At 39.2% G+C, this 20,557-nt stretch overlaps 3 protein-coding genes across 5 annotated transcripts; 1 reads left to right on the top strand and 2 right to left on the bottom strand.

Annotated features, from left to right (window-relative positions):
• Window positions 1-1,288: 1,288 nt before the first annotated feature.
• LOC131129693 (ras-related protein Rab-11B-like) lies at window positions 1,289-7,352 on the top strand. The gene is made up of 5 exons (XM_058073477.2): window positions 1,289-1,447; window positions 4,744-4,939; window positions 5,018-5,211; window positions 6,164-6,244; window positions 6,430-7,352. The coding sequence occupies exons 1-5, from the start codon at window positions 1,408-1,410 to the stop codon at window positions 6,570-6,572; spliced, it is 654 nt and encodes a 217-aa protein (XP_057929460.1). The 5' UTR covers window positions 1,289-1,407; the 3' UTR covers window positions 6,573-7,352.
• A 984-nt stretch (window positions 7,353-8,336) lies between these two features.
• Window positions 8,337-15,962, bottom strand: LOC131129692 (E3 ubiquitin-protein ligase MARCHF2-like). 3 transcript variants are annotated; one of them, XM_058073476.2, is made up of 5 exons: window positions 15,620-15,962; window positions 12,835-13,085; window positions 10,769-10,995; window positions 10,482-10,691; window positions 8,337-9,880 (listed from the first exon to the last, which is right to left on the bottom strand). In XM_058073476.2, the coding sequence occupies exons 2-5, from the start codon at window positions 13,011-13,013 to the stop codon at window positions 9,804-9,806; spliced, it is 693 nt and encodes a 230-aa protein (XP_057929459.2). In that variant the 5' UTR covers window positions 13,014-13,085; window positions 15,620-15,962; the 3' UTR covers window positions 8,337-9,803. The 3 variants fall into 3 exon arrangements, with proteins under 3 accessions (XP_057929459.2, XP_057929457.2, XP_057929458.2); XM_058073474.2 differs by having other exon boundaries at window positions 10,779-10,995; window positions 15,620-15,956; XM_058073475.2 differs by having other exon boundaries at window positions 10,779-10,974; window positions 15,620-15,955.
• A 521-nt stretch (window positions 15,963-16,483) lies between these two features.
• LOC131130115 (ras-related protein Rab-11B-like) lies at window positions 16,484-20,049 on the bottom strand. Its single transcript, XM_058074283.2, has 5 exons — window positions 19,885-20,049; window positions 19,353-19,548; window positions 18,883-19,076; window positions 17,827-17,907; window positions 16,484-17,738 (listed from the first exon to the last, which is right to left on the bottom strand). The coding sequence occupies exons 1-5, from the start codon at window positions 19,922-19,924 to the stop codon at window positions 17,593-17,595; spliced, it is 657 nt and encodes a 218-aa protein (XP_057930266.2). The 5' UTR covers window positions 19,925-20,049; the 3' UTR covers window positions 16,484-17,592.
• Window positions 20,050-20,557: the final 508 nt, after the last annotated feature.

The raw sequence follows: 20,557 nt of genomic DNA, 5'->3' as shown, positions 1-20,557 counted from the left end.
GATTGTTTTTTTGCCTGTTTTTCAGGTCTACGGCTGTCCAGGCCAGGACCCTATGTGGGACTTTCTGATTCAGACTGACGGACTTGTGATGGCCAAGCAACCTGACATAGTGGTGGTAGCTTAACATCAGAAGACAGCGTTGGTGATACAATAGATGAAATCCCAATTGGAAAGAAACATCTGGAAAAAGAACATGAAAAGCCAAATAAATATAAAGAGTGAAAGAGAAAATGTAGGGTGTGAAGGTAACAGTGGTGCCAATAGTGATTGGGGCACCCTAGGCTGTGTTGGATGACTCCGAAACAGGGGTGGACAAACTTTTTGACTCGTGGGCCGCTTTGAGTTAACAAAATTGTATATTTGATATAATGTATATTGTATATTTAACACACACACATTATTTTACTCAGTAAGCCTTGAATCATTTGTCTAATTTTATTTGTAAAAGTCTTACTATACTATTATACTATACTATACTACTATACATGTGCCAGCTATATGTTCTCATGTCCCTTTTTCAGACCACATCAAACTATGAAATAGAATTTTACAGTTTTGTCAGGGTTTTTTATTATTATTGAATACGACTTGCAAGTCATGTTGCCAGCTTGTATGTTAAAAGTTGAAATACTTAGAGAGAGCAACTGGTGGGCCGGATTCAAGCGATTGGTGGGCTGCAACCTCCCAGTCCTTTGGTCGAGAACCAAGTTGAATTTGATAGGTGAGACAACAATTTTTATTTGTATTTAATATGTACATGCCGAGGCTGCACGGTGGGTGAGTGGTTAGCGCACAGGCCACACAGCGAGGAGACCGGAGTTCGATTGTGTGGAGTTTGCATGTTCTCCCTGTGCATGCAAAAACATGTTAGGTGAATTAGCGACTCCAAATTGTTCATAGGTATGAATGTGAGTGTGAATGGTTGTTTGTCTATATGTGCCCTGTGATTGGCTTGCAACCAGTCCAGGGTGTACCCCACCTCTCGCCCGAAGACATGGGACAGGACATGGGATAGGCTCCAGCACCCCTGCAACCCTCGTGACGATAAGCGGTAGAAAATGAATGTACTGTATATGTAATAAACCACTGATTCAAAGAGATAGCTAAAAGGATAACACTTGCTTAAAACAACACATGCTTAAAAAGTACAGATAATATATACATTTCCACTGAGGAAATGCATTTCAATTCAGTAATACTTAATAGTAGTCATCTTGATATGATTATCAAATGGAACACACGTTTTTTTGTTAGTTATATAACTTCCGCTTTTGGTGTATCACTTGACGGCGTGACGTCACCGAATGTTTCCGGGCACTGGGGAAGCTAAGCTAGCTGAGTCTATTATTTCCATCCGGTCAAGTGCTCGTCTAACACAACGAAGAGGTGACTGTTGCTAAGCAAACCATGGGAAACAGAGACGATGAATATGATTTCTTGTTTAAAGGTAAACATGCACAGAAAACGCAAATTGTGTCGCTACGTATGACTAGCTGAGCATCAGTTAGCACGGTTGCCACCACCAGTCAGCAGCTGGTGGTGGCAGTTGACGCTTGCTACAGTTTTCTTTTGCGTCGTCGTGTCCCTAATGTCAAACGTCATCTTGTATTTACATCATGTTGGCGCCCTCTGATGATATTCAGTGCCCTTGTTTGTGTAGAAGTACTGTTTGCTCATGTTGGTGTATTTGACAGACTAAAGAGGGTGCTGTGATTTAGCACTGGAAGCTAAGTGTTCGTGGTCTATGCTGACTCCAATTACTGCATTTTTAAAGGGACTGTCTGCAACTTGTTTCTAATGTTTCTTATCTAATAGAATGCCTTTTATTGTCGTTATACGCATGAATAATGACATTTAAAGCGGCTACTTCTTAGGTATAGACATGTATGTAAAATATAAAAATATTCATAGCGAAGAATAAAGTCATATGTGAGGTAATGCTTAGGGATATATTGCAAAAAGTGCACAGTATTTCAGTTGTATTTAATATTTGAGTGAAGATTGGTGCGAGGGAGTTGACTGTTGAATCACAATTTAAACTGTATAAAACTGACACAAGTTTTATTAAATAACTTTATGGCTGTCAGTCACCGCTGTCTCTTCCACGCCTACATGTCCGTAGTGTGTTCACATATACAATAGCAGTTTCAGAGAAGTGGAGTCATTGTGTGGTTATGATATACCAGGGGTCGGCAACCCCGCTGCTTTGGAGCTCCTACGTAGCTTCAACTTCTCTTCACAGACATTGAATATTTTTTAACACCAGATTGGGGAAATTTGCATTTTTTTTAAAGAGCTACAAAAAATGACAAGGTCATAAATGCATCGTGATTGAGTTCCTGCTGGTGATTGGATGAGCATGACCATGTTACAATAATGCAAAGTATTCAGTCTTCCCAGACTCATAGTGTTAGTTTTTTTAACCGCTCATATCTCAGAATATTTACCTGTACTGGATATGTGGTGAGAAATTATCGAACAACAAAAAGACTGTTTCAAAACAAGCGCGCAACATTTTCTGAAAAGTAGTCATTTCATCAAAGTAGGCCTACACGTGTTTAATGGTGGTCAACACTGCAGTCCTACTTTGCACATGACTGGCTCGGACCAGCAACCACATACTATATGACCCCTGTTAAGTCCAGAGATTAAACAGACTGTCAATGCACTCTGCTGCGTGAGTTTAGGGATGTCCCGATCCGATCTTCAGGATTGTGATCGGGGTCCGATCCACTGTATTTTTGAAGATTGGATAATATTGTCCGAGTGATTAGCGCGCAGGCCAAACAGCTAGGAGAGCCGAGTTTGGGGTCCGAGTCCGAGTGTGAATGGTTGTTTGTCTATATGTGCCCTGTGATTGGCTGGCGACCAGTCCAGGGTGTATCTCGCCCGAAGACAGCTGGGATAGGCTCCAGCACCCCGTGACCCTCGTGAGGATAAGCGGTAGAAAATGAATGAATAATATTGGTTTCTGCCACAAGATTGGGCTGATCTGGTTGCGGTATCATGTTTTTTCTATTATGTTGTTGCAACTGTGAAAATTAGTAGAGAAATCTTTAAAGGTTTATGGTTTGTGGCTCCAGACTTATTTTTAGAAGAGGGGGCAAAATGGCTCTTTTCATAGTAAAGGTTGCCAAACACAGGCCTATACATGCAGTGATAGTGAACATTAGTAGGGCAATTTTTTTGAATTGCTAAAATTAGCTGACAACAAACACTAATGCATGTAGGTGTGGTTAATGTACTTTTACATAAATGCCGGGAGAGCAGTGACTGTAATTTTATTTATACTTTTCAATGTTGCCGCCCTCTAGGAAGCTGAATGAATTTTCTGCATACAGCGCCTTTAGTGCCAAATTGCCAAACCTTTAAGTATGAACGGAACAGCAACAATTACGATGACATATTGGTTTGGCAATAGGACATTTGTGTAAGTGTGTAAGTTCCCAATGATGACTTTTGTAGTCCAAATCTGTTGCCTGAGGCAATAAACCACCTGGAAATGCCTGTTAAGTTTCCCTGGCAGGCAATGTCGACTTTGCGTATTTCCTGTTGGTAAACAATATTTAAAAATAGATCTGCTCACACAGTCTCAGAGTTGTATGTACAGTTTTTCATCATCATCATCATTTTAAGATGTTGTGCCTCCCCTGAACTCTACAGGCACCTTGAACCCTAGACTCTATTTAAAATATATACAATGTATACTATAAACTATTTCATGAGATGGGCACTATGGCTGAAAGTTCATATTGTGATAGCCTCTTGCATTGGCAATATACAGTACAGTATATCACAATATATTTTAAGGCTTTTAAATCCTAATCTAACCATTTCAGATTATGTGGGTCCTAAGGAATTCATTTTCTACCGCTTATCCTCACGAGGGTTGCGGGGGTGCTGGAGCCTGTCTCAGCTGTCTTCGGGCGAGAGGCGGGGTACACCCTGGACTGGTTGCCAGCCAATCACAGGGCACATATAGACAAACAACCATTCACACTCACATTCACACCTATGGACAATTTGGAGTCGCCAGTTAACCTAACATGTTTTTGGAATGTGGGAGGAAACCCACACATACACGGGGAGAGCATGCAAACTCCACACAGAGATGGCCGGGGGTGGAATCGAACTCGGATCTCCGAGCTGTGTGGCCTGCGTGCTAACCACTCATCCGCAGTGCAGCCGGTTTTCTTCATTATAACCAAAATCACTTCTGTTCTAGTATCAATAACTATGGCATGAGACTGCAAAAAACAGTGTTTTGGTTTTTTTCGCCAGCGCCTCAATCCTTGATTAACTTTTACATTTATGATGAATTGCAGCCTGTTGCAATTCAATTTTACAGGTCATGGTTTATCAACATGCATTATTTATATCGGTCTATGGTATATAGTTTTCTCACCCATTGCTGATATACTATAATACACAACATATAATATATTATCAAGCATCTATACTTATATTATAAAGAATATATTTCAAAAGAAATAGTTTTGACTTGAAGAGAACTGAAATTGGCTTATGAAGTATCAAATCTGTAAAGGTTTCATACACAGCTTGTGCATGGAAAGTGTGTATAATATTCCAGGTGTTGTACATAGGGCTTGTCTGTCTAACTAGTTTATGATGACTCATAACGTCAACACAGAAACGGGTGTGTCAGACTCTTCACTGATTTTTTTTTTTTACTCCAACATCATGACTCAAGAAATGTGTAATCTGATTATTTTTCTTTCATAGTTGTGCTTATAGGAGACTCCGGGGTGGGGAAGAGTAATCTTCTGTCCCGTTTCACAAGAAATGAGTTCAACCTGGAAAGCAAAAGCACCATTGGGGTGGAGTTTGCCACCCGCAGTTTGCAGGTGGACGGCAAGACCATCAAAGCTCAGATTTGGGACACAGCCGGACAGGAGCGCTACAGAGCCATCACCTCGGCGTAAGTATGTCATGCATCACCTCGCCTGTAATGTTTTTTGGGGTAAAAAAAAAATACAAAAGTGCATATTGCCATCAGGTATTACCGCGGTGCAGTCGGGGCTCTCCTGGTGTACGACATCGCCAAACACCTCACGTACGAGAATGTGGAGCGCTGGCTGAAGGAGCTGAGGGATCACGCCGACAACAACATTGTCATCATGCTCGTCGGCAACAAAAGCGACCTACGGCACTTGAGAGCTGTGCCCACTGATGAGGCTCGGGCTTTTGCAGGTAACACCCCCAAAAAAAGACATAACGATACAATACAATATGATTTCAAATACAGACATCCCTCATTTATCACGTGATAAAACATGGATGTGAAATTGGTGAACTGTATTGGAACATAAACACACAAGGACAATGTCTGCAACTCATGGACGGCAGCAGGGAGGCAATTCATACAGAAAGTGAAATACACATTTTCAATATTTTGTTGTAAAATCCAGATTTCACCCCATTTGATGGTGTTTGTTTTACAAATTATGTAAATGTGAATTTGTCAGATACAATATTAGATATGAAGTATTTTCAGTGTCAGAACATGGAACATACTCTACAGTCAATGGAATAATTGATGACTTTAATTGTCACATGAGCATATATAGTATACCACAAAAGGGAGTACACAGCTTATTAGAGCACAGTTTCACTCGATTGTGCCAAGTTACATATTTGACATAAACTAGGTCTCATGGCCTAGCACAAAATAGAAACCATAATCATGCACTTTCTGCCACCTAGTGGACACATTTGATTGTTCTTTATTATACGCCACTGGCATGGATAGATGGGTAAATATGCTTATGGAGGTGTCACGAGACGAGACAAGATTTTATATTTAGTCGGTAGGCTACAGTATTCCTCTTAAGAATATTTGATTTGACATAACGACATGATTTCATGTCAATGTTTTGCTTTTTTCATACGTAAAGGCTGTGTAAACATTTTCAATGTGAATACTTTGTTGTGTTTGGGGCTGAATAAAGCAATGTTGCTTTTACATGGCTAAGATACTTTGTTCATAAATGACTTATTCTCCAAGCAATGTGCCTATTATAGTTGTACATATTGAAAATGACAGTGATTTAGTTGTATTTTCTATTTGAACAATCTTTAAATAGTGTGTTGTCTTGTAGTAACCAGTGAGTAAAGTCATTCTGCAATGTTATTTCCTTGTCAGAGAAGAACACGCTGTCATTCATTGAGACGTCAGCGTTGGACTCAACAAACGTGGAAGAGGCCTTCAAGAGTATTTTAACAGGTGGGCGGAGCTTAAGACCAAAAAGAATGGAAATTGAATTATGCCAACATTGTTTAACCTTACACGCAAGTATTTGAAGTAGCAGTTTAACATTCTTAGCTGAGAATTAGCATAAGATGATGTACCCCTGTTAATGTGTGTGCGTCGGAGGAACGTTTGATTGACTTTGTATTTTTGTACTACAGAAATCTACCGCATCGTGTCACAGAAGCAGATAGCCGACCGATGTTCGCACGACTCTCCCGGCAACAACGTCGTCGACATCAGCGTCCCACCGACCACCGACGGCCACAAGAGCAACAAAATGCAGTGCTGCCTCAATGTGTGACCTTTATCCCTCCTCTTATATCCTCCTATACCCTGACCTCACCTAACCTCAGTTAAGCACTTTCCTCTGTCCTCTCCCTCTCACTTCTGCCATCAAAGACCTGTACAGAAGCCTTTTGTGTTGGAGAATGTGAAAGGCTCTGACTTAAAAGTGACGGAGCATTTCAATACTGACCACTAGATGGTGCTGTGCAAAGAATCTAATGGCAGTCACTTCCCAGTGAGGCAGTATTATGTTGAAATCTATTTATTGAACTGTTGTTGATGGATGTCGTTGTTGTTGATATAAAGACTGGTTATGTTTACAGTAAACGCTCTACAAAGCCATCACAGCCTGTGCAATGAGCATATTTTATTATTATAAGCTTAATCAGTAGTTAAGTCTTTTTGCAGTGCACTATAGAACCCAGTAAAGAAGTAACCAGTGACTTTTACTCTAACATTTGATTTCTTGTGTTTTTTATCTGTACTTAATTTTACATGCATAGTAGTTCCACAACACAAAACAAACTTGCACTTGAGTAAACTATTTAGTACTCTTTTCATCTCTGAAATGCTATGTGCGCTATATATGAATATTAGATTGAAAGAACCCAATGATAAATACATAGAACATGAATGAATGAAAGAAAGCAGGGCTTTTTCCATCAAGGGTCACAACCTGAAAAATGAAAGGATGCAAGAGCCAACTTGATATTTTGTAAACCAACACATGTACATATGATATTATAATGTAGGCCAACACATGTACATATATTATGAATTATATATTTCAAGAAAATGTTATCTTTGACATTTTTTCTTTAGAATCTTAACACTGCTACTAATTACACATTCTCAAAAAAATACATTTTTCTTGTTCCTATTTGTGGACTTTATTCTCATATATAGTTATTATTTAAAATTCTGCTATTGATTTCCCCCCAGCTATTTTAACTTATAAATAACTTTATTTCCGTAATATTTTTACTTTATTCGGGTAAAATGACTGATTTTTTTTCCATTTTTGCTGTTACATTGTTTTTTACGGTCTAACAAAAAACAGCCACGGGTTGCAACAAAAGGCCTCTGGGCCACACTTAGGATACCCCTGCCTAAAAGAGTATTTTATTTGTTGGGTAAACAGTCCTAAAGAGGTGACAAACAGTGAAAGACAGCAACATAAATAACCCCTGATTACAATTCCATCCTTTTATAGATTAAAGCCTCTTGATGTGACAAACAGTAAACACACGGATAAACAACCCACTCAGATGAGCACCCACCCATCCCCCAAATCGGCCCCTTTCAATGCTGATGGGTTAAAAACAAAAACACAGAACCATTAAAAGGGTATTTTGTGGGGCACAAAGCGCTTTAGTAGAAAATGAAAAATAATGTTCTTTTCTGCCAGTTCAAAGAGGTTTGTTTTTATCTTCGCATTTGCTGTCACATCTGTACAACTAAAGTACATTTGTTTGGACAAATATGACATCAAAAATACCGGTAATGTTTTCATTAAGAGCTGATATATACAACTTTGGAATCATGGTATTCAGTATGGTGTTAATTGCACTCCGCTTTATTATTATACGAAAAAAGAAAAAGCACTTGTCAAAGATAAAAATAGTACTGAACATGTAAGTAGTAGTGGTCTCATTAGACTTCTTCCTCCCAACAACTAGTGAGCAATACAACCACAGGAATGGGTAGCACTCGGGAATTGGGTCTTTTTTTTAGGACTGAGTGGCCTGTGCTTGTATCAAAACAAATCGCCACACAAAAGCAATTTAAGTTCTTTTTATTTTGGGGAATACTTCTGGACATTGCTCCCTGTGGGAGCCGTGTTTCTGTGCATCAAGGGGCAAGAGAAGCAAAAATCTCACACACACACACGTGACGTGAAAGTGACACTGTTGGAGACGGGACAAGTTGTCTGCATTTTCACCAAAAGACATGAAACTGGGGTGAAAGATGTTTGCAGGATGAACATTCAATCTCCAAATAGTGCTTCTGATCTCTTTCACTCTAATTTCAAGAGCACCACTTGAATCGCCACAATACACACTAATGAAGACAGCTGTAACATGTATAATAATTATAATATGGCTGCCATTGATTTGCAAGCTGTCATAAAAAAAAATCTCCAACGTTCATTTGAGGCTCCTGCATGTAGTATCAATGCCTCCCGTGTACATATCATCTGTTTTACTATAAATGACGGGCAAACATTACAGGTGCTAACATTACAAGTGTTACGTTGTTAATAACACATTTAAGGCCATCATCGGGGACCAATTATTACACCCAAACCATCAAAGTTTAACACAACTAGATGGAGGTTGACTTTCAAGTTTCAAAACAAACGTTCCCATTGGAAATACTGTTAAGTGAATTGTGTAATAAATAGTAAAAAACAGGAAAAACTATGAATACTGATTCATTTTTTACATTGTACTGAGCAGACAGACCACTTCCTATGTTGTTGTAAGTTCTTTTTCAGGTTACTATCATGTCACTGGTACCTTTCTGTGTGATAGATTGAAATCCTAGTTTAACTTTTGGGGCATGTTTATTTACAAAAGATGTTGAACTACAGATATGACCACTTTTAGTGCATTTGACTTTAGAGGTTCCACAATGCTTTCCGTGAAAGAAAAAAAAGGTAATTAACCGTCTCACTGTGGCTCAAATGAAATAAAGCTCTCCAAAATGGAACTTGCTACACCTAAAAATCCAGAATTAGTCCCTTTTTGTAATTTGTGCATTTTTCTTGTCTATCTTCTAAAATGAACTTGTTCTGATTCTGGGTCAGTTAGTGCAAACATGGGAGTAGGCAGCACAGTGAAAAGTCTGCTGATGTCATCATGGAAGCAGCCCTTCAGTGACGCCACCACTACGTGAAATACTCTCTTTAAAGGCACACTGCTGCTTTTTTAGGGAGTACTTCAGTAAAAGTGGCAAGCACGTTCTTCCATGTTCTTACAAAAAGCTTCAAGCTTCATTTAAAAAAAAAACAGTGCTTGCATTGCATCATGTACTGCATGGATGTCCATAGTGTACTAATACTGTATGTCATCTTCTTTCCCATCCAATGTTTGGGACTCCGTGGAAAGTTCACTTGAGTGTTTTTGGATGTAAAAGGTTAGGAGTGCTCAGTCTTCACTTTGGTTCTCATACTACACTTTCCTCAGCAGCCATCTTCAAGGGTTCGGAGGAGAGTAAATGCTGGGAAGAGGGAGACTCCTGAGTGTCAGGAATGATCAGGCACACTTTCTGGTCTTTTTTCCTCCATTCGGAGTACAGTTGACAATGGTAGCGCAAAGACACCTGCACACACACAGAACACAGAACAAAGGGTTTTTTGAGTGGGTGGAATTGAAGATTGAAGGTAAAAGTTTACCGCAAAAGTTGTCAAGATAATATTTTATGGTGCATCTCTCCAGGTCACCGATGTGTGTGTGTGTGAGTGATAAGAAGAAAAGCTGCAACTGGCTTGGGGCAAAGTTATTTGACACCACATTCTGGCGTCTGGCCACATACATAGTTTATCATTCAAGTGAATGAAGTAGTACTCAATAGCAATAAATTGAATTATTTTGTACTTCATAGATAGAAAACCCATTATTAGAGCACTGTAGACATTACATAACACCCCTACAGTCAGATTTATACTCAAGATTATTTTTTGTTTAAATGGCACAACAGTAATGTGCAGGCTACGGCCACAGCCGCCACTTTAAACATAGCATGCTACAAAGCTAACAAGTCCAATTTATTTGTTCTGACCTTTGTGTTTCTGACTGAGTTTGTAAGAAGGACACTCAGTCAGTCACAGGGCATCACATGGCACATACAGTAGATCATTTTCCCCATGACTGTACATATATAAGCAATTTTAGAGTCGAGCATGCTGGATAGGAGACATTACCAGGGTCCAGAGGATGTAGATGGTGAAGAGGACAGTGGTGAGCGCTATGAGGCCTACGGCCTGCAGCAAACTGCCCAATTTCAGATGGTCCTGCGCTCCCTGCAGGCACAACCAGGCAGAAATGGCAGCAAGTGGAGTGATGAACAGGAAGCACACTGTGTCGCAACACAACATCCTCTTCTCGTTGCGTGAGCCGGGGTCGTCGAGCCACTGTGGACAGAGGAGCGAGTTTGAATAATCACGAGAATGATTGGTAACAAAGAAGTAATAGGACAAAGGGTATTGACCTCCAGTTACCTCTGCAAAAGGCCTGAGCTGGCGTTCGATGCTGAACCTAGTCTGGCAGAGCTCACAGTAGCTGGTGTTGGAAGATGACAGCCACTGCTCTAGACAGCTCTTATGGACCATGCCCAGGGTGCCGGCGCAGCCGCATGGGGACAGGAGGTCCTCGCCGTAGCCTCCATCGTGGCAAATGCGACACATGGGACCATCACTGGCAATGCAAGCGGATGAACTGTTGATGTACAATAATCAATCCGGAAACATCAGCACACCTCAGGGTGAGACTTGAACCATGAGCATAGATGAAGCAGCCCCTCTCTAAAGTCCTAATCTGGACACATTCTCAATTTTTGGACATTACTGGTCCAGGTCCAATATGACTGAAAGGAGCATTGAAATAACATATAACGTAATCATGCAGCTGAGCTGGCCCACAAGCATCTCGGGTTGGGTATAGTTTGATCCTTTATCTATAAAGGATCTATCGCTAGGCTAATACAATCAGTTAAATCAGGAACCACGCTCATTCACAGCATGAAGGAAACAGATTAGATGTATTAAAGGAAGGTGCCTTACTCCCCCCTCGCTTAACCAGCGCTTTCTTGGAAATAATTCTCGGACGATATTAGATCAGGTCATCTACACTTTTGAAACGGTGCCCAAACCGGGAAAAAGGAATACCCATTTGGTCCAAAAACAATGCCTTTTTATAGTTATGGAATTTTGTGACATGCAAGTGAACAGAATCGCCATAAAATCAATAACATGAATACATTCACCAAGATGGAACGAAATATAAAATTCACAACAAATGGGAATCATTTTCCATGCAGAGCACACGGAATGTGAAAAAAAATATCCTTGCATACATTCTGCACAATTGGGAGGAGAAAAAAATGAAGTTCCTAACAAGACGTTGGATGCGCAACACCACCTTCAAGAACTTGTTTCAGATGGTTGAGTCTGCATCTATTGAGGTGTAGTACAACCAAACGATCCAGTGTTTTGAACGGCTCTTTTAAGTGGCAGAGGAGATTCAAGTGACATTTGCATAAAATGATGTCTTATTCAAAATCCAAATTGCCTATGCATGGAAGTTGGAAGTTATCTGCAGTATGTGTAGTTTTTATTTATTTACTGTAAATCACAGTGTATAAGCCACAGCCACTAAAGTTAGAGAATAAAAATCTGATTGATGCATATGTAAGCTGCATATTGCGTATTGCGTAAAGTGAGGACTTTATTTGACAGGAGCCAATGATGAGCTATGAAAAGAACTCCCAACAAGCTTGTCAACCCATTGGAAATTGCAGGTAATTACTCAATATAGCAGTCTGATTCACAAAGCCATCTTACAAACAACACTAAACTCATCACATAGCAACTTAACACTCAAAAGGTATACCGGATAAATATACAAACATATGCCAAGTCTAAATGAATATATATATATATATGTATATATATATATTAAACACTTTACCCGTAATGGCGCAGCATTTCATTGGAGCACAATCAGCATAGAAAATGGATGGATGGAACTGCAATGTTGTCTCTGTCCGCCAGAGGGAGCCATAGCAGCCTCGATCCCAGCGTGAGGCTGATGTCATTGGAGGATGCAGCAGCACCAATGGATGTATTGCTCAGTTCCAATGTACTATGGGAATTTGTATTATTATTTTAAACTCATATTGATACATGTTTGTATATTTCTTGGCTATTCTTTTTGAGTGTTAGGTTGCTGTGTGATGTTATAATGACCTACTCCATTTTCCCATGGGTTGACAAGCTTGTTGTGAGTGCCCTGACAGCGGGCAGTCCAAATATTAGGTACAGTGATGTATTAACTGCAGGATTCAAACTTTAAGAAAAAAGTAGTGGTTTCACTTTTAGGTGAAGGAAAATAAAAAACGGTGATCTGAATGAAAACAAAAGCCAAATGAAATTGTAATCAATATTATAGCTCTCTATACTGGTGGGAGTTACTTATAAAAAATAAATCTTACAACAAGTCAGTCTTTCGAATGGCTCTTTGAAAGGAACAACTCATTAACTGTATTTGCATCAGTACCTTTGCACGGGTTTGAGCACGGAGGACAGCAGCATTCCGTCTATGGTTGTGACCTGACCGAAGCAGTGTCCTGGGCACCCGCCTCCTTCTCCTTCCTCCGCACTCTTCAGAGGGTCAGTGCTGCTCGTGCAGTCGCACAGGGAGCCAGGCAGGTGGTGACAGCAACTTCCTGTCGTCATGGTTACAGGGTCCGGAGACCGGCTATGGAGCCGGCGTTGCGAGTTGCAAGAAGAACAGTTCTCAAGAGTAGCCTGTAAATAAAAAGGAAACTTGCTAAAATATTGGGAGAAGCTCTCTTTGTGATGCATGCACTCTTAAATAAGAACTATCTAATGCATTATTATACATTACTCATCAATGAATGTCATTGCCATTTTGTCTATGTGATGGCTTCCAATGCATTGCAGTGCAGTGTCGGTGCATGGGCTTCAATCAACGTCCTATCACATGGAAAAACGTGTATGTTTGGAGGACGTCCAGTGGACTTGAAGCGGCTATATCAACCATTAAATAGAAGCAAGCATGCATGGAAGCCAGCACTCGTGCTCGTGCAGTGCAGCATGCTGATAAACAGCTGGCACTCCTACGATAACTCCTGCACAACGATAAGACGCAGACAAATGACATCAGCAGCCTGTATGTCCTCACAATGACTGATGCTTTCACAAGTGGAGCTTTTTGGATGGAGACGTGCGGGAAAAGATTAGAAGAAATTGCACACATTGTGATGGTAAATAGTAAATAGTGGCTCACACCAAAAAATAAGAACATAATCCTGTGGCTTTAACGGTGTTGTTTTGGAGAAAATGAGCTGCAACATGGCAGATGGTGACATAACACTTGTGTTGATATGTGGGATTTATGGTGTTTTGCATCAGCCAATAATCTCTCCATTTTAGTCACTGACTGTTTGGGATGGTCCTGGACAAATATCTTAACTTTGCTGGCCATCTATACTTTTATATTGACAGATTAGGGTTACAGTAGTAAGGCCACAATGTCATGAGTATAAGTATTATGAGAAAAGAGCTGTCAGCATGTTGCCAATTATGTTGTGTATAAAAATCTATTATGCACAAACATTTACCAACATACACACAAAAAGGGGTTGTTTTACATCAAAATTATTTATTTACAAATCCATGAACTATTGAACTATTTATGTGACCATGAACTATTTACAGTTTTCACATTTGGAACTATGTGTGTGTGCATGCGTTAAAAAGAGAAAAGACTATTTTATGAAAATAACATTGTATTATGAGAAAAATAACATTGTACATAAACATAAAGTTAAAATGTAAGAGAAAAAGTCATATTATTATGAAAAACAAACCAAATGTGCCCCGCCCCGCTTTTATTCATGTTTTAACTGTGTATTAACGAATGAATGTTGTATTTTGGTGTGTCTTCTATTCTGTTTACTTGCTTTATTCAACTCCATTCTTCTGTAAAGTGTCTGAGTATTTTGAAAAGCGTTATACAAAAAAAAAATTATGATTGTTATTTATTATAAATAAAATGGGAATTTTGGAAGATTTGGTTGGGGAAAAAATTTGACAGGAAATCATCAAAAACTGCAAAAGGCACAATCTATTTGTGGATTTTTGCAGTTTTTGGTGAAGAAAGTTCATCTAGTTGAAATGGCAAAAATAACAATAATAATAATTATTCTTCTTCTTGTAATAATAATAATAATAATTATTATTATTATTGTTATTATTATTATATAATAATAATAATATCAATGTATTAATATAATATAATAATATAATATATAATTTATTAATAACAACAATGAATTCATAATTAATAATAATAATTATTATTATTATTGTTGTTGTTATTATTATTGTTATTATTGTTATTATTATAAGAATACAAAGAAATAATTTTATGAGAATAAAGTCAAAATATTAAGAGTAAAGACTAATGAAAAAGTAAAAAATTTGAGAATAAACCATATTATGATGAAAATTAATGTCTTTTTGTAGTAGTTTGTAGTTTAAATATTAAAGAAAAAAGTTTCTAAAAAAGTAGTGTTATGAGAAAAAATGGTTGGCTAGTTTAGTTCTAGTATTACAAGAACATTTACAACAATCATTTATGAAAAATGTTAAAATTTTTGGAAAAAAATGCAAAATTTGGGGGAAAAAAATAACAGCTATACTATTACACTTTTTCCACCTATAAGACAAAGCTGTGACAAATTTACTTGGTTATATCAATTCGAATTTTACATTTCCTTCAGGATTTTGCATGAATCTGTAGCAATGCAATACGAGAAGAAAAAGTTGCACGTATAAGAGTCAAGTGGTGATATTACGTCATGTCACGAGAAAGCGCACGAGAAAAAGTCACACAAAGACGGATTAGCTCCAAAAAATAAGGCAGTAACTTTGTCTCTAAGCAGAGCGGAGAGATGCAACTCTTGGGAGCAATGTGCAAAATGATGACTTGAAACTCAACTTTGATTTCTTTGTCATTTACAAACTCGTTAGCAGAAGCTGTGGTATCGACTGTCGATGGTTGATCGACTATTACCTGGGGTTTAGGTGTTCAACGTCAAAACCACCTTTTCATTGCGTGGCAGCAAATATGTCTGCAGTGGACGGTGTTCTATGTAACACAAGTATGTAAACACAAATATAAGTATGTTATTTATGTCATATCTACAGGTTGTTTTGTTGTCAGTATACACGAGTAGTTACAAGCTCCTTACCCACGAATGACTGATGTGCAGTTTGCACGCTTGTCACGTCTGCAAAACAAAATGATAACGTACCTCGTTCCTTTAAGACGACCAACAACGACTATGATGAAATCTTTTGTTTCCTTCCGTCACATTTAGCGACCTGTGTCGAGCTAAAAGTTGTAATACGCGAAAAGTTCGCGTACACTAGCTGTCTTAAAAGTAGACCAGCTAGCTTGAAAGTACGATACAGGAGTACATCCGCTTGGGGGATTGGGGATTACATTAAATGTTCCCCGTAGTCTTGCCCACGGCTGTCGAGAGCAAAAATGGCCTCTAAAGTGGAGCCGCTGGTCAAAAATGGAAGGGAGGCGTGTCGTGAAGCTTCAGTTGAAGAATGATAGGGATTAGTGGTACTGTACATTGAAGGCGACATTATTCCATCTGATTCAACGAAAACACGTCATCGCGTGCAATGACGTCACGTGCACTGGCTATCAACTGTGAGCAGCAGTCTATTGACAGTACAGTACATTTGAGGGAGCAACACCAGAATAGCTTTCAATGTTCTCATTAACTACTAAGTCCTTATTTTAATGATATATACGTATATAGGTACGCTTATCAATAACTACAGTAAAATTCTTCAAAATTACTTTTTGCCTGAAATATACCTAAATATAAATGTTGGGATTTTAACCCTTTAAAAAGAAACAGCACTCTTTGAATGGGAAAGTCTTAAACAAATACATGGAGGCTAACAGTTGATAAAGCATACTCTTATTCTATTTGTTCCATGTTAACACATTTTTTAAAAGTTTATTAAAAATAACACCTGAGAATCCTTTACATAGTAATTGTTCATGAATGTCATATCATGGAAGTTGTGTTGGTTCCTTCCCTTTTTTAATCAACCTCATTCAAATATACTGTAACTTCTGGGAACCTTGAATGACGGATTGCTTCAAAAATAAGTTGGATACATCATCAGATTGGTTTTATTGACACATCAGCAATTTGCAGTCACAAAGTACAGGCGAAAAGTGAAATGTTTTGACGCAATAAGACACAAGCGTCCAGGTCCTTTTCCTCAAAAAATTACACTTACTGGATATTTCTCAAGAGGGAGTGTTATTCATGTTCCCACAAAAAATGCTATCAGATGACACATTAATTTCTCAAAAGGTCACACCAGTGAAAAAGAACATCTGAATTTGAGACACTGAAATGAGTGGGAGTGCAAATGATTTTTAACTCTTTTTAAAAGTGGTACACACAGACACACACACACACACACACAAACAAAGCCCAAACATAAACACTAACTCATTCACATTTGTTCACGCTTCCAAAAAGCTGTGCCAGTGGTGCTAGTGATTGCATCTGTCATCCTTTGGTGTCATCATAAAACTGAATGGTTGATTCCTGCTTGCATATAGAGTCAAGACAGTCACAGCCGGTCTACTTCCCGGCTCGTGCAGACTCCTCGCCCCAAACCACCCCCACCCCCCCACAAAGGGAGAAATTCACATGTATCATTCAATATGCAACCGTCAAACCGTTCTCCCACATGATGCCGGAGAACACAGACCCCTCGCCACCACTCACACAGGTGGGTCAATAGGAACGTTAATGACAAAATGGGTCAGCGACAGCATGCAATGGACTCAAGCCCCTTTTATACTGCCTGTAAAAGGCGGCATTTTTCCACCCCTGGTTACTACTGTGAATAAACGGCACCGACACAGAATGGGAGGGATGACGTCGACTCGCCAACTGTCAGCCTTTGGAGGTAGTATCAGAGGCAGGACGGCTCCTATGTGTAGGGAATGATGGAAAGGCGGACAGAGGAGGAGTCCTGTCTTGTGTTGTGTTGAAAGCAATTGTTATTCATCTTAATTATCATATTGCAGAAGTCCTGCCCACCGTCAGTTCTGTGTAAAAGGCAAAAAAGGCGGATAAATGCCGGGTCTCCTGCTACGGCAATATTGCAAGGCTATAAAGTAGAGAAGTGGTTGAAGAGGCGGATCATCGAAGTCAAAATTGAGAAAGAAAATAGAGGAGTTTCACAGGCTTTGGCAGCATGCTAGTTTGTTGCCTCTCTGTCCATCAGTGGTGGGCGGGACGCTGATGTCCACCACGTTGTTTCCCGGGGAATCGTCATGTGCTGATCTGTCTGATATTTGCTTCTGAGATACAATGCGGTAGATTTCTGTGGAGGAAGAAGGCAAACACGGAAAAAGGCGAGGAAATAACATGTCCAGTATAAAATCATGTTCGCATTCATTTTTTTTGTTTACCTGTAAGAATATTCTTGAAGGCTTCTTCCACATTGGTGGAGTCCAAGGCGGAGGTTTCGATGAATGACAGAGTGTTTTTTTCTGACAAAGGAGCGTTACACATTCACAGCAATCAGACAAGCCTCTTCCAAACAGTCTTTGCAGTGAAAAGACAATAAATAGTCAACAAACAACAAATAGTCCATAGTCTGCTGCAGAGGGGGTAAGGCATTTACTCAGATACCTTACTTTGCCCAAATTCATTTTTTAATATACTGATGTATACTGAGGAACCAGTGTCAAATATTTGATGATGCTGGTCGACTACCAAGTTGATCTAATTGCCAAACTAATTTATGTCTTTGGCATAAAACCTTTAATTCCACAACCAATGCTATGCAATGTGACACTAATAATCATCAAACATAAAAGTAAAAAAGCAAAGTTTCTCTTCCTTTGTTGAATTATATTGCTCACCTTTCCATACCACTTCGTAAAAAGGGGTTTGTTATTGATATTAAGTAATTGTATTGTAGGGCTGCACATCCCTGTGGTTAGCAGGCAGGTCTCACAGCTAGGAGACCCGAGGTCAATTCCACCCTCGGCCATCTGTGTGGAGTTTGCATGTTCTCCCCGTGCGTGCGTGCGTGGGTTTTCACCGGGTAATCCGATTTCCTCCCACATTCCAAAAACATGCTAGGTTAATTGGCGACTCCAAAGGTGTGAATGGTTGTTTGGGATAGGCTCCAGCACCCCCATGACCCTTGTGAGGATAAGCGGCAGAAAATGAATAACTGAATAATTATATTGTGTGTAAGTGGCCAGAAGCATCCATTGTCACAGAAAGTTCCATTTCTGGCTCTCTTTACTATTTTTGTACCAATTTCAGGTGCTATTAAAAAAAAAATCCAAAGAAAAAGCACTTGTGGAGTTAATAAATGCTCACTGAGATAGTCTCACGGTTTGAACTGATGGGTTTACTTGTCCAAAGATCAATTATGGAAAAGTTCTCCACATATTAGCCAAAAGCTGTAAAGTGTTCTTTCATAGTATAGTTCAATAAAAATTGGAATTTACCTGCGAAAGCTCGAGCTTCGTCTGTCGGCACAGCCCTGAGATGCCGTAGGTCGCTTTTGTTGCCGACGAGCATGATGACAATGTTGTTGTCGGCGTGATCCCTCAGCTCCTTCAGCCAGCGCTCCACATTCTCGTAAGTTAGGTGTTTGGCGATGTCGTACACCAGGAGAGCCCCGACTGCACCACGATAATAACTGGTGGTGACGAAACAAATAGAATCAACAAAATTGAGTCCAATACAATTTAAAAATGCATTTAAATTAATGAGCAGAATTATGCAGTCAGGTCACAAAGTACGAGTATGAAAGTACAAGTACAAAGAATCACAGTGGATTTGGTTTTAAGTGAAGGTGTACATAATGCTGAGGCTAGTAAGTGAATATTGCAACCATAAGTGAGGAAGCTGGGCTAAATAAGGGAAGTAAAAGTTGACCATGACATTACAGGACTACAACTGCACACAAACTCACGCCGAGGTGATGGCTCTGTAGCGCTCCTGTCCGGCTGTGTCCCAAATCTGAGCTTTGATGGTCTTGCCGTCCACCTGCAAACTGCGGGTGGCAAACTCCACCCCAATGGTGCTTTTGCTTTCCAGGTTGAACTCATTTCTCGTAAAACGGGACAGGAGATTACTCTTCCCCACCCCGGAGTCTCCTATAAGCACAACTAAACGCAAAGTAGATTCATAAAATCAAATAGAGGAGCAGCCATGTTAGCTAGCCACTTAATTAGCTTGTTTACCTGTCGCTAGCATGCTAACTTGTGAGCGTTAACGCAAATAAATACCATGTAAGTGATCAGTTTTGAAGGCAGCGACATTATGAAATTATAATACATGGATAGTCTATAGTTGTTATTTTACAACAGTTAAAACGGCTGCCTTTCCGAAGAGGAGCTAACTTTAGCATTAACATTGGCTTAGGTTTACTTCGTTTTGCTCCTACTCCTGACAAAGACTTTATAATGACCACCATCATTCAGCAACCCTCGAGGAGGACTTACCTTTAAATAAATAATCATATTCATCATCCCGGTTCCCCATTTTTTTGTGTAATATTACTTTTTAACTACTTCTCAACAACAACCAAGCAATGTCTACCTCCAGTGAGACCCCTTAAAAAATAAGCGTGTCGGGACACGGGAAGTGACTTTTCGACCAATACAATTCGTGTATATTTGATGGACAGCTTTGCTGGCAAATCGGTTGATAGGAAACCAGTCATGGGACGAATCAATATAGAGAGATCCATCCCAGTGGATGCAGTTTGACTTCCTGTTTCAACTTGTGGGTGGAGCTGGTATTATATATATTTTTTTAACTTGATATTTTCATTACATATTATTTTGTCTTGCTTGACTCTACACCTTGTAATATAATTAATAATAGATCAAATTATATAATTTTGAAATTAATTTAACATTTTTAAAGGATTCAATTATTTTAACATGAATGTAATAATCTGTTTTTTGTAAACATATCCATACATAGAGGATTGATACAATATCATATGCAATGACATGAAATAAGACAAAATTACAGAACTGTAGCTAAGCTATTCTAGAACAGTCCTGAATATCCATGGTAGCACTTGAGATAAAGCACAACTGCTGGTAGTTCATATTAAAATAAATAATGCTGCCACTTTCATTCCCACTGCATTACCAAACAACATTC

This window comes from Doryrhamphus excisus, linkage group LG4 (assembly GCF_037039965.1).
Source record: "Doryrhamphus excisus strain RoL-2023G ecotype Guam linkage group LG4, RoL_Dexc_Guam_v1.1, whole genome shotgun sequence".
Taxonomy (NCBI): domain Eukaryota; kingdom Metazoa; phylum Chordata; class Actinopteri; order Syngnathiformes; family Syngnathidae; genus Doryrhamphus; species Doryrhamphus excisus.
The sequence above is the reverse complement of the archived record's forward strand: the minus strand, read 5'-3'. Positions and strand labels throughout refer to the sequence as shown.

What these genes read in the sequence shown, in the direction of transcription:
- LOC131129693 (XM_058073477.2), top strand. Translation starts at nt 1,408, where the DNA reads ATGGGAAACAGAGACGATGAATATGATTTCTTGTTTAAAG. An exon ending in ATATGATTTCTTGTTTAAAG is followed by an intron (nt 1,448 to 4,743) that starts GTAAACATGCAC and finishes TTTCTTTCATAG; the next exon opens with TTGTGCTTATAGGAGACTCC. An exon ending in TGAGGCTCGGGCTTTTGCAG is followed by an intron (nt 5,212 to 6,163) that starts GTAACACCCCCA and finishes TTTCCTTGTCAG; the next exon opens with AGAAGAACACGCTGTCATTC.
- LOC131129692 (XM_058073474.2), bottom strand. Translation starts at nt 13,013, where the DNA reads ATGACGACAGGAAGTTGCTGTCACCACCTGCCTGGCTCCCTGTGCGAC. An exon ending in GTGCTCAAACCCGTGCAAAG is followed by an intron (nt 10,996 to 12,834) that starts GTACTGATGCAA and finishes GTACATCAACAG; the next exon opens with TTCATCCGCTTGCATTGCCA. An exon ending in AGCTCAGGCCTTTTGCAGAG is followed by an intron (nt 10,692 to 10,778) that starts GTAACTGGAGGT and finishes CTCTGTCCACAG; the next exon opens with TGGCTCGACGACCCCGGCTC.
- LOC131130115 (XM_058074283.2), bottom strand. Translation starts at nt 19,924, where the DNA reads ATGGGGAACCGGGATGATGAATATGATTATTTATTTAAAG. An exon ending in TACAGAGCCATCACCTCGGC is followed by an intron (nt 19,077 to 19,352) that starts GTGAGTTTGTGT and finishes CGTCACCACCAG; the next exon opens with TTATTATCGTGGTGCAGTCG. An exon ending in CGAAGCTCGAGCTTTCGCAG is followed by an intron (nt 17,908 to 18,882) that starts GTAAATTCCAAT and finishes CTCCTTTGTCAG; the next exon opens with AAAAAAACACTCTGTCATTC.